This window comes from Zalophus californianus, chromosome 11 (assembly GCF_009762305.2).
Source record: "Zalophus californianus isolate mZalCal1 chromosome 11, mZalCal1.pri.v2, whole genome shotgun sequence".
Lineage (NCBI taxonomy): Eukaryota > Metazoa > Chordata > Mammalia > Carnivora > Otariidae > Zalophus > Zalophus californianus.
In genome coordinates, this window is record NC_045605.1 from 108564750 (window position 1) to 108577241 (window position 12492).

General features: G+C 53.3%; 1 protein-coding gene and 1 long non-coding RNA gene across 5 annotated transcripts in view; one reads left to right on the forward strand and one right to left on the reverse strand.

The window, feature by feature from the left end:
• Positions 1-3723: 3723 nt before the first annotated feature.
• Positions 3724-6135, forward strand: LOC113913907. The gene is made up of 4 exons (XR_003517299.2): positions 3724-4631; positions 4977-5284; positions 5372-5651; positions 5909-6135. It is a non-coding gene; the product is annotated as an uncharacterized LOC113913907 (long non-coding RNA).
• Positions 6136-8904: 2769 nt separating this feature from the next.
• KMT5B (lysine methyltransferase 5B) overlaps positions 8905-12492 on the reverse strand; it is a 53607-nt gene continuing 50019 nt past the window's right edge. For all 4 annotated transcript variants that reach the window (XM_027578378.2, XM_027578375.2, XM_027578376.2 and 1 more), the window contains one exon: positions 8905-10724. In XM_027578378.2, coding sequence (XP_027434179.2) covers positions 9214-10724 — 1511 coding nt within the window. In that variant the 3' untranslated portion in view covers positions 8905-9213. The remainder of the gene's footprint in view (positions 10725-12492) is intronic.

Genomic DNA, 12492 nt, shown 5'->3' on the forward strand with positions numbered 1-12492 from the left:
CAGGCAGAGGGAACAGCAGACTTCCTAACTCAGGCGAGCCCCAGGGCTACTCACCAGCCTCACCCCTCCTACTTGAAGCCACAACCCAGCAGGGCCTCCCAGGGGTCCCTAGGAACTAGCCCAGTATGGAGGAGTCCTGGGGACTCCGTGACATTGGTGACACCGTCCCACTCCGAGCCTCGGGCTCCTCCCCCTCCCAGGAGCAGCCATGAGGATCCCAGCCTGCCAGCCTCCGGTGTTCCCAGAGATGCGGGGAGACACTCAGAGCCTTCCCCTGGCGCTCTCCAGAATGGACTCACGTCACTGTCTTGGGGAAGGAAGGGCAGACAGGGCACCCGTGCTGGCCAGGTTCTCTCTCACCAGCCCCGCTCCCCGCTGCACCTCCAGGGGCTGGAGGGAGTTGAACATTAACCTCTTTGGTGAGTGGCTCCAGCTAAACAAACATGTGTTATCACAGGTCAACAACAACTACCTCCCTGGCCCGGCTGCCGGGCTGACTTTTTATTTATTTATTTATTTATTTATTTATTTATTTATTTATTTATCTACCTATCTATCTATTTATTTATTTATTTATTCGGAAATCATAAGCAAGTCAAAGTGACTATCACTGAAGCCTCTGTTCAAAGATCCTCCGGCAGAACTGCCCCAGTTTTAAGATGAAACAATGTTGCACTTTAAGATGAACTAACTTGCAGGATCCTCTCCAAAGACCAAAAAAAAAAAAAAAAAAATGCTTCCATCTGCACTTTTCTTGGACTAAAAGCATATGCAGAAAAGCTCTACTTTAAAAATGAACGCTGCAGGGCACAGTAACATGGTCAAGTACCTGCTTTTTTTTTTTTTTTCCCCCTGTTAGCCAGGACCGCAGAGAAGATGATGTCTTGTGCATGGACTTTAGCCAGCCACACCCGAGAACGGAATTAGTAAATGTGTCGGGTGCAGGGCAAAGGACCAAAGGGGACTGCTTCGGGATGAGCAGGGCGGGCGTCTCAGGGGCGGTGGCTGTGATCAGATGGTGATGGACGTTCTAGATCCATTGGACGAATTCCAGACAGGAGGCATGTCGTCCGACAGCCGGTACCGGCGTCCCCCGCCTCCGGCGGTCCTTGCCTCTGCTCTGGGGCTTCCGTGGATGCAGCAGCTTGCGCGGCTTAATCGCACCGCTTGCTTTCTTCTCTCTCGCTTCGGCCTGTGCATTTGCTCGTCCTCCGGTTTGGCTCTCCTGGCGCGGAGGTCGCTAAGAAGAGGTGCCGAGGCCCAGGGCAGCACCTGCCTATGTTGGAATCCGGGCAGGATGCCCGCCACGGCCAGCAAGGGGGCTCAGGCCGTCCCTGCTGCCCGCGGTCCCGTCCCCCTCTCTGTCCCTCTGGCCTCCTGGGTTGGCTGGGCCAGGGTTGGGGCCGGGAGGAGGGTTGGGGAGCCCAGACGGGGCTGACTGGGCGAGGCCAGAGAAAGAGCGCAGCCTCCGGCATTGGATTCCAGGAGCTGAAAGGGACCCGTAGTGGCTGACCAGCCACCGTGGGCCACACCGCTGCCCAGGCACCCTTTTGCTGTTTCATTTAATCCTCAGCGAGGTGGGCACACACTATGATTTCCATTTCACAGAACAGGGAGCCAAGCCTGCCCAAATTAGGAAGTGGTGTGGACGGAATTTGCCCTGAGGGGGCCTGACCAGAGCCCTTGCTCCTAACCCAGTGAGCCCCTGTCTCCCTCCCATCCTCACCCAGTCTCCCCAGGGCTACCTGCCCCACCCCCCAAACCTTCTGGATTGGCCGCACCGAACTGCTCGGCAACCTTCCAGAGCACATCCCGTCCTTCCTCGTCTCCACGACTCCAACGGTCCGCTGCCTCTCCGCCCCCTGGGCTTATGAACGCCTGTTCGTACCAACTCCCCCCGGGCCCTTCTTCATCCCCCCCCCCTCCCTCGTTGAACCCTGCCTCGGTCCCCCAGCAGCAGTGGCACCTCCTCGGGTTCACTCCCCTCCAGGCATGTGTCACACTGCCTCCCAGTCGGGAGAGGAAGGGCTGGGGGGAGCTGCCCCCTGAGCCCCGGCGCCTTCTGAGTGCCCTGCACCTAGTTGGTGCTCAAGGTTAGAAGGTTGTCAAGGGAGGAGACACGACCCGAAAGACCCCTGTGGAAGGAGGAGAGGAATGGGGTTGGAGCAGCGTGCTGGCATTGGCCGGAGGAAGAAAGAACTGGAATCCTTGTACATCCTCCGTCTTCCGTGTCCCGGGGGAGACCAGTTCCAGGGGCGCAGCCATTTGAAGTTGCAGTGGAAAAGGCTGTGAGTGCAGGCTGTTTGAGCAGGTGTTAACCGGAGAGGGCAAAGGGCAGAGGCCCAGCGGAGGCCCATGAGCTCACAGACGCCAGCTAGGCCACCCTAACCGCTGACGCGGGGACCATCGGGGCCCTAGGTAGGGGCTCACGGCTCTCTCACTTACTCCTCAACAACTCCAAGGTCAGTGGCGGCCATAACCCCTGCTTGACACGTGAGAAAATGGAGACCAGAGCGGAACAGCGTTCCACCAGAGCCAGGGGAGGGGGGCAAGACCCACAGCCCTCTGCCCAGCCCCCCCGGGGCTGAGCACCTCCCGGAGCGGCTCTGGTTCATGTCCTTTGCTCCCCCTTCTTACGCCAAGAAAAATGAGGTTTTCACTGGCAAGAGGAGGAAGCGAATGTCCTTCAGTTTGGTTGGCAGGAGTGGGACCCGGGGCAGGGCCTTCAACCTGCCAGCGGCTGGGGAGAGGTTAGCGGGTGCTTCCCATCAGCGTCTGACTCCCCACCCCAGCCAGGGGTGTAAGGAAATCACAGCAACGGGGTGGGCAGTTAGATACACAGCAATGGACTCCCTCCCCAGCCTCGCAACTCTGCCTTCCAGAGTGCATCCCCTGAGAAGACAAGTGTCCCAGGGGCCCCCGTGCTGTCACTGCGGGGGAGGCAAGAAGCCTCCTGGTCATGTAGGGCTCCTCCTGGGAGGTCACTGTCGAGATGGGGTCAGCGGCTCACGCAGCTGGAAGAAACCTTGGACTTTTTCTTGGCGGTCTCCAGGCCTCCTCTTGCTTGACTCACTCAGATAAAGACAAGTCCACGAGGCACCTTGTACACTTTTTGAGCCCCCTGAGTCTGTTTGACTAATGGGGGTAAGTCACCATGCTTATCTGCAGGATAACCTTTGGACAAAGTTCTCCTGGCCCCACATAACTGCATGGAAAGGAGGATAAAAGGCCGTGGCTGCCATCTGTCCATCCACAGAACTTTCCAGAATTAACCTGGTGAAGGTGGGGCCTTGTGACAACAGGCTGGCCCCAGTGACCCTCGGCTCTGGGACTCTGGCTTGTGCTCCCCGGGCATGCACCCAGGACCTTGGAGCTGGAGCTGGCCCTGCTGCTTGCTGTGACCTGTGCCTGCGTGTCCTCAGGCAGCCTGACTCATTCATTGAAAACAAAACTTCTGAGCATTTACTCACCTCTCCGGGAGGCTCAGCAAGGCGCCCCCACACCTGAGGAGGGTACCTCCCCGTGTTTATCCCCTACGGGCTGCTTCCGGCTAGTGTTGGCGTGGTTCCTGGGACTCCCAGGGGACGCGGTCAGCTGTCATCTTTTTTTTTTCTTTTTAAGATTTCATTTATTTATTTGACAGAGAGAGACACAGCGAGAGAGGGAACGCAAGCAGGGGGAGCGGCAGAGGGAGAAGCAGGCTTTCCCGGCCGAGCGGGGAGCCCGATGCGGGGCTCGATCCCAGGACCCTGGGACCATGACCCGAGCCGAAGGCAGACGCTTAACGACTGAGCCACCCGGGCGCCCCTGTCACTTGTCATCTTGAGTGACCTCAGTTCTGCCCAACGTCTTGGTCTCCCAGAACCAGGACACTCTCCACCAGGCCCCGTCAGGGACCTTGCCATCGTTGAAATGCAGCCCTTCCCAAGTTCTTGAGGCCGCTCTGACCTCAACCTCTTGTCTACCCACGTGCTTGTCTGACTAAGGCTGGACTGTTCCCTGACCACAGGAGCACCTCCTGGCCTCGGGTGTCTGTACTGTCCCTGGCCAGGGGCCCACTGAGGCCGTGGACTCATCTTCCCTTCCCTAACCTGCACACTCTCCGGGGCTCTCCATTCGAGCCGTCTCCTGCCCCCCCCACCCCCGAGCCCTCCATCCTGCCATCTTCTGCAGCGCCCCCAACCTGGCTGAGAGCCTCACACCTGGGCTGAGAAGTGCCGGCCTGGCCCCCCCACCGCCCCCGCCGCGGCTCTGGGGGTGTCTAGAACACCGTCTGGTACCTGGAAGTTGGCTGGTCAAGATTTCTGCAATGAATTATGCCGGGTTTCTAGAGTCGGCTTGCTTTTCCTCTCTCGATTTTAAATCTTAGTGCTCCTGAAGCTCTGGGGACTCTCACCTCCTCCTCACTCTCAGGTGACCTCGCCTCCTGTTTACAGACCATACAGAAATTGTCCTGCTGGAACTGGCTCCCGCACAGGCCCACCTCTTTTCCTCTTGTTACCAAGGAAGACGGACCCAGACTGAGACCAGCCCTCCGCCCGCAGACTCTGAATAACTTCCCCACCTTCCCTTTTGGGAACTCATTCCCCGTGGAAGCTCCTCGTCTCACGTCTCACCGTACTTGTCCTTCGGTAACGCCGGACCCCCTCCTTAACCCCACCTCCCCTTCCAGCTGCGGTCCTTCTCTCGCTCCCAGCCAGACTCCACCCCCCACCCCCCCCCACCCCCAGTCTGGCTCCTCCTGGAAGTGCCGCCCCACTGCCCTCTCCCAGGTCTCCCCAGGCCGGGGGGGGGGGGGGGGGAGGGCCCAGGGGCTGTCTGTCCTCCTCTCCCAGCTCCACCTCACCTGCTCCCGGGGCTTTACTTACACCCACACCGAGGCCTCTCACCTCTTGCCCCCCCCATCCCCACACTAACACAGAACAGGGGGGGTTCAACACGTATTAAAGAAATGCAACCTCACTCCTGTCACTCAGGATAGTGCTCTTCGGAATCTCAGACTGGCCACCCATCTGCAAACTCCCGCCAGCCTCCGCCACGGCAGAGCAGACTCAACTGGGGGGGGTACCCCCAAAAGAGGGAAGTCACAATCTACTGAACTTAGCAGAAAAACTCACGCATCTGACAAGGAGAAAATAGGATCCAGTAAGACAGACTTTAAAGACCATCACCCAAGTCGTCACAGGAGGCTGCAGGCCGTCTTCTGTCCTCCAGATTGAAAGCTTTCCGGCGGTTTCCACGAACACAAACTTAACGCCCTGCGAGGAACGAGCGAGCGGCAGAGGTGCAGTAGGAGGGGGTGGGGACAGCCCTGGCGGGAGGCCTCCTTCCCAACCCTGCCCATCCACACAACCCCCTGCCCCTTCCCCAGGAATCAAATCCCGCCCTTCCTCTGGGCCTCGTCACTAGCGAATGCAAGCAATGCCCACGCTCTCGACCTCAGGGAGGGAGAAGCTGGAGACCGCGTCACCCCCGCAGGCCCGGGCCGCGCTTGCGGGAACCCCGGGGCTGCCGGAGTGCCACTGGGCTCTGCGGCAAGCAGGATGGGCTGCACGCCAGCGACAGAGCCAGCGGTCCACTCGAGGGACAGAATCACACCAGGGCTCCGGGCAGCACGCTGCAAGCTAGCTGCCACCAGGCAGTGGATGGGAGTAAGTCGTTTCAGAGAGAAAACCTGAGACCGGACGCCAGCTTTGTAGGCTTCCCACGCGCTGGGACTACAGCGCGCTCCAGTCTAGCCTGCGCCACCCTGCCACCTGCCTCGCCGGGCGTCCACGGGGACGTCGGGGCGCCGCAGAGAGGCCATCGCGGGCCGGCAGCTCGCCCGGGGCCACTCGGATGCTGCAGGGCTGGGCAAACTCCGGCTCCCTGACTCCTCTAAGTCAGGCCTACCTCTCCCCTCAACTAGGTTTTGCTGCAGAAACTGGGAGGACAGAGGACCCACGCCAGCCCCAGACAGGCCAGTTTCGTCCCATTCAGCGATGGCAGAAACCCAGTGCTCGGGAGTTGCATACTGTGGGCTTGGAGGACCGTGTGGTTTGAGAGGAGCCTCTCCACGAGACAGGGACAGCTTTCCCGTTGTCTTTTTCGACAGAAGGAGCGGCCCTGGAAGCAAATGGAGGCCGGGGCGCAGGCCACGCCACTCGCAGACGCTGGAAGGCCCCCGAACCTTCGACCTTACAAATTCAACTTGAAATGGAAGCCTTGTGGAGAAAGGCGCCACTTTGATCTTTTCTTCTCAGATACAGCGAACACCGGCCAAATTGTTTTAATTTCCGAATTTATTAAAATGATTAACCTCAATACTGCAAGTGCATGTACAAAATATTTGTAAAAAATGTTTTTAATGAAACGTTAAAGAACTTACCTCAAATGCTGAAAAAGTCCTTTTTTTTTCATTCTTTCAGTACAAGGAATACATTGTATCTCAAAGGTATTACAACTCAGCAAAACAATTTAAGACAGTAATTTGAAAAATGATTGAAAATTGAATACTTTACATGTATTTTTATGATTTCCTAATTCTTACAATGTCAGAATCTTTACGAATCATTGCATAAGCTCAAGCTCTAAGTTGTATGGAACGCAACCTCTTCCAAGTGGTCACCCGCGTATGGCTCTCGCCATTCCACACGGTGAAGTTCTACGGCGGAGCCCGAGCAGCTCCGAGGCCCCTACCTGGAAAAACGGAAATCAGGTTCCCCTGGAAGGCGGCAGCTGTGGCTGCCCAGCGCTTGTGCACCCCGACTCCCGAGGCGGGGACACCCCCGGGCTCTGCTGCTAGGGCCCATGGGGAAGGTCAGCCTCGAAAAGCCGAGGCCGCAATCAAGTTAACACAAACATAAATAAGTTACTAAAATTAAGCTTAAAAATGGAGAAATGTGGGAAATGTGGTATTTTGTGACTTTTTCCTTAAGATGGAGATTCCTGAAATGGCTGTTGTTGGTATTCCGGGAGACGGTGTGAGATTTAGGCTCTGAGCCTCTTCGACACACCCCACGCTAGGACGGGAGCGAAAGAGGTGGCCCCCCGCTCTCTGGCACTTTCCACACACCGGGTCTATGCCCGACCTTCCTTAGTGGCACGAGTCTCACACTCCTCCCACGAGGGACAATGTGAGGACTGGACGTGGGCCGTACCGCGCTCCGAGGGCCTCGGGACAGACCCCGGGGCGCTGTCCTGCTCCGTGAAGGGGACAAGCACATGCGGAGCCGGGGGCGGGGGGTTGCGGCGCCACACCGCTACCTGAGGGGCTGACCTGCACAGGAGACGGGAACGAGGCGACGTTAGGACCACATGAGTAACTCCCTGAAGGACACGAGGAGAAACAAAAACTCTACGTTGCCAACACTTTCATGAATATTCTTAATTTCTATGGGGAGCCCCTATTGGCAATCGTTTTATGGGACTCCATTTAAAGGGTGTCCCCAGAACCTGGACACCGGCAGGAATCACCCGGGAACAGTAAGCATTGAGGTTTTCTCCGCCGACTGGACTTTTCGTTACGGGCAGACTTCCTTTCACTATCTTAAGACATGGACTACTTTTCTATAGACACTACACGAATCCCCTAAATCGATTTTACTCAGGAACACTGTATATCTGAAAGTACATGTACACATTTCCCAGAAATAAAGAGACCCACTGGCGTCAAACACCTGCTACAGCTTTATATTCCCAAATTATTTGTCCACTGATTTTGTAAAATAATCCAGAGAAATGAAAGGTTGGTATTGAATATAAAGTAGTAATCAAAAATTTGCTCATTAAGTTACTTAAAATTAATTTCTCTTCTCAAAGTGCTTCAAAAAAAAAACAAATTAAATCTGACTCCTCCTTTCGCTTAACTGATAATATAGTCAAAAAATCTTTGATATTTTCATACATAAACTAACATAAGCCAAGAACTCCCACTGATGCAGTGCTTAAAACTATATATTTTATAATTTCCTATTTTATTGGCATGAATATTTCTAAACTTAAAAACCTTCCTGGTAAGTTCTTTTAATTTCTTATGACAAAAATTTCTCACAACACACAAATATTTACAACATATACATTGTTTTCAGTTCTTTACATTGAATTTCAAAGACAAAACATTTTTTATAGGTTACCACAGAACAAAAGCTGTGACTCATGTTTTTATTTCATAAACTATTATAAGTTAAAGTGAATAGAGTTTTTAATATTCCTTGTAGCATTTTACAAGTGCAACAGAAACCTTGAAGACCCAAATTAAGACAGCTGTAGTTCATTAGATAAATGTTGCTTGTTGTCATCACATTGTTCACAGCAAAGTTTTGAAAAAATAAGCACCAATCATTCTTGCAAAGAACAATTTTATCTAAAAGGGTTGAAAAGTGTTAAATACAAGGTATTTAATTTACATGACAAGCAATAAATACGCTGAATTGGAACTCATCCTGCACACTGCTACCCTCGTACATATAATGTACTGAAAAGTTAGCGGTCACGCGTGTAATTGTATTTTTTTTTTTTTTTTAAGAAACCAATTCGACTCCCAACCGATGGTTTTGCTCTTTTAAGCAAGGCCACACACAGTACACCTGGGCCAGCAAACAGTGTGAAACCGACAGAACTCCGAGGGGGAGACATCTAGCAAAGAAATCAAAAAGCCAAAGATCATTGCTGGTGATATTAGCATATACTAGAAAACCTTAATATGCTGCTACTATGATTTGTTTTAAATTATTTTTTAGTCATATATTAAAGAGCCAGTTGATGCTCTTGGTTTAAAAAAGAAAGAAAAGAAAAGAAAAGAAAAGAAAAGAAAAGAAAGAAAGAAAGAAAGAAAGAAAGAAAGAAAGAAAGAAAGAAAAGAAAGAAAGAAAGAAAAAGAAAGAAAGAAAGAAAAGAAAAAAAGAAAACTGTGTAGCCACATTATTGTTTTCAACGTCCCGTGTGGAAAGCTGCTATCACTGTAAATTTTGCTTGAGCCTTTATTTTACAACAGGGCTTTCCCTCTAACTCGGAATTGCACGTGAGAAGGCTATTTAAAAAGTACAATAAAAATCTGCACAGATCAGACTTGGGGAGAGTCAGTGCGCTGTACACTTTCTACAGTATGATGCTGCTAAGTGGGGAGAGAAGGGGGGCGCGGCCGCTAGAACGTCTCGGGTGAGGAATAACTGACTGGAAGTCGTCTTTATTTCTGTAGAGGAGGGTTCCCCAGGCCCGACCGCGCCCGAGCGCTCACGCGTTGAGCCTCAGAGACTGGTCTTCCCTTCTCCGGGAAGAAATGTCAATGTCTATGGAGTCCTTGCCGACTATCAGCCGCAGGCGCTTGGCTGGAGGCAGAGGGATGAAGTCGTCCTCGAAGTCCTCCTCGTAGTCCTCGTCCGCCGCGTCGGCCTCGGAGGAGGAGGGCTCCTCCGTGCTCCCCGCCTCGTACTGGCCGTAGTCGTCCACCTCCACGCGGGACTCCAGCAGCGAGAGCGGGTCGCCGCAGCACAGCCCGTTCTCGTGGAGCCCCTCCGAGCACGGCCCCCGGGCCTCCTCGTCCCGCTTCAGCTGGATCTTGAGCTTCGTGGAGCTGCTGCCCGACCCTGAGTTAAACCCATTATTGAGCTTTGCTACATACAGATTGTTATCGTTTTCGTGGTCTTTACTTAACTTGATGCTTATTTTTGAAGAATTCGTGCCGTCATTCTCTTGGTCGTTCGTCTTGCTGCTGCTGTCGTGGCGCCGACGAAGAGTCAATTTGGGAATCCCAGAGTTATTCTCCAGGATCAGCTGGGCGTCATACCTCGTGATTCGCCTCTTCTTTTTACTTTTTGCAGTTCGGAAGCCGTCTTTTGTTCGGAAGCCGTCGGACGTGACGACCGACCCGCCGCCGCCGCCCCCGCCGCCGCCGCCGCCGCCGCCGGGCGAGGGAGCCCAGTCCGCGTAGCTGCCGGGCGCCGGCTCGGGCTCGGGGGCGCGGCGCTCGCCCGGCTCGCAGCGGGACGCCAGCACCTCGGGCGCCGCGCCCGCCTGTCCGGGGCACTCCTGCCCCGCGGCGGGCTCCTCGGCTCTCGCCAACTGCCTCACGAGTTTCCCTTGCCGCGACTTCTTCTTCGACGGGCCGCTGTCGCCCCTCTGACACTTGGCTTCCCGCTTCTGTGCCGCCCCGGGAGCCAGGCCGTCCTCCGGCGCCGCGGGAGCCGGCCGCTCGCCGCCGTCCGGGCAAGGTCCCGCCGAGCTGCTCTTAGAGCCGTCCGACGCGTTCGGCTCCTGCGGGCCGTCACTAGGCTCCCTCGGAGTCACCCTCGCCCGCGCCGACCGCCTGGTGGTGTAGGTGCAGGGGGCGCCGTCCCCCGACGGCGGGCCGCGCCCGGAACCCGCTCGGTGCTCCCGCGCCGCGTGTCTAGTTAAGCACCCGCTAGCTGCTGTGGCTTGAACTGGTCCCTCGGGCTCCTTCTCTTTTTTAATGGGTAAGTTTTTATACAGAACTACTTTGGGCTCTTTGAGTACTAAGCTTCCCATCTCGAGTTTTCTTGAAGCACTCTTTTGCTCCAGCCGCTTGCAATGATTTCTTAGTTTTATCTTGGAAAGTAAAGGCTTTGCAGGCTTTTTCAGTTTCTTTGGTACCCTGGAATTATTTATATGAGTTAGCTTAGATGAGGTAGAGTTGGAAGAAGCTGGAATTCTTGACATAGACTGCCTTGTCAATGTTCTGCTCTTGCTGTTCTTTTTCACACCAACTGAAGATTTTCGGTTAGGAGCTGCAATTAAGGAGAAAAAAAAAGGGGGGGGGATGAAAACCAGCCTTGGTAACACAGGAGTGCTCAACACAACAATGCCCAAGCCTGTCAGCTATGAAGTGTTCGCATTATACCCGCACGTGCAAGATGGACCCCGTCGGGTCTCGGCCGGCACATGGGCACCCCCACACCACCCTCCTGTAGCTTCCCAACCGCTGCCTCCCATTTATGGAGCATCTATGCGTTTCCCACAGCAAGGACCCGGACTCCACTCTGAGCTCGTCCATAATCTATCGCGATACTTGTCCCACAGTATTTCTTTTCCTGAATCTCTTACCACATAGAAGATTTGAAGTAAACGAGGAAAAATCAGATTTTTCTTTCACAAATTCTTAACATCATCATTCAAAATAGGTTTCTAAAATCCATTACTCATTAAGTCAAAGGAAGTTTATTACTAGACCGGTAATACAGAACAGAAATATATTATTAATGAGCTCTAACAGACACTCTACCACAATGGCTTCAAACAAGCAAGAGAGACCTGAAGAACCGTATATTGTCAATTCCACACCGAACCGCACTCCACAAAGTTCTTGCTCCAACTCCGTGAGGACCAGCAGACTTCCAAGGGCGGCGGAACTTACTTGGCCCCGTCCCTCCAGGGACCACCTGCTGCCAACAATCAAACTAAGGCGGGAAGAAGCATGCTGCTGCAGTTACACTCTTGGGACAAAGGGGGACCCAACTTCCTCTGGACAAGCATACAGAGAGGCCAACCTGAGGACCAACAGGACTGTTGACCAGAGTCTCAAAAGGCTTACAGGTGACTCAACTTTAAGCTGCTTCCACAGTGAGCTTGACCTTACCAGGGGCTTTCTGTTGTCTTTATGTTTTTTTCTCTCCATTTACATTTTGGACCTGTATGTAGAGTGTTTTACAGGAATCCATTTCTCAGTTACTTAGTCTTCCCGGCTCCCACCTGAAAACCTCTTCCCCATCAAACTACCCCTTTCAGTCATTCACTAGGAAAGCTGAGATGACCCAACTAATACTCCCCACTTTGCTCAGAAAACAGGGAGAGGAAAAAGCGACTATGGGTAAACCGAGCACACTGCCTGACAAAGACTGTTGCCACCGACATGCCCAAGGGTTGCCAGGGCGACTGCTGTTCCTTCTGCATGGCTAAGCAAGTAAGTTACCATTAGTTAGTTTTTACTGAGAGAGAAGAGCAAGAATGCATTACAAGCATTCCAAAAATATCAAACCACCAAGAATAGAAGGCTCTATACTCAAGAAGGGTGTCTCATAAATGGCTTTGGGGAACCCAAACCAACACAGTTCCCAGGAGTGAGATCTCTGATCGGACCAAGAATGTGCTTATCCATGTGGGCTACCACCCCAAGGCAGCCACTTATTTTTAGAATAGTAGGAGTCGTGGTTTGGATACCATTCAATTGGTGAACAACTGATGTAGCATGAATTGGCTGGAAATTATTTTTTTAAATAGAAGGCTGCACAGGGCATTCTTTTGTTAAAGGATTTCTTTATGCTCACAAGGCTTCCTACAAGGTAGACTGAATAGATGTGCTTGTTGATGTAAATGCACTTGGCTTTCTCAAATGTGGCTGTGAAGTCCTTTGGCTCAGACCAGGCTCCTGGAGGACCATTCTATGACCAAAATCAGTGGTTCTCAGCCTTACTTTGCCTTTTGCCATCCTGTTCTCATTCTGTACCTCCAACTGCCCCTTCACAACGAAAACATACACACCACATGCTGGACAGCAAT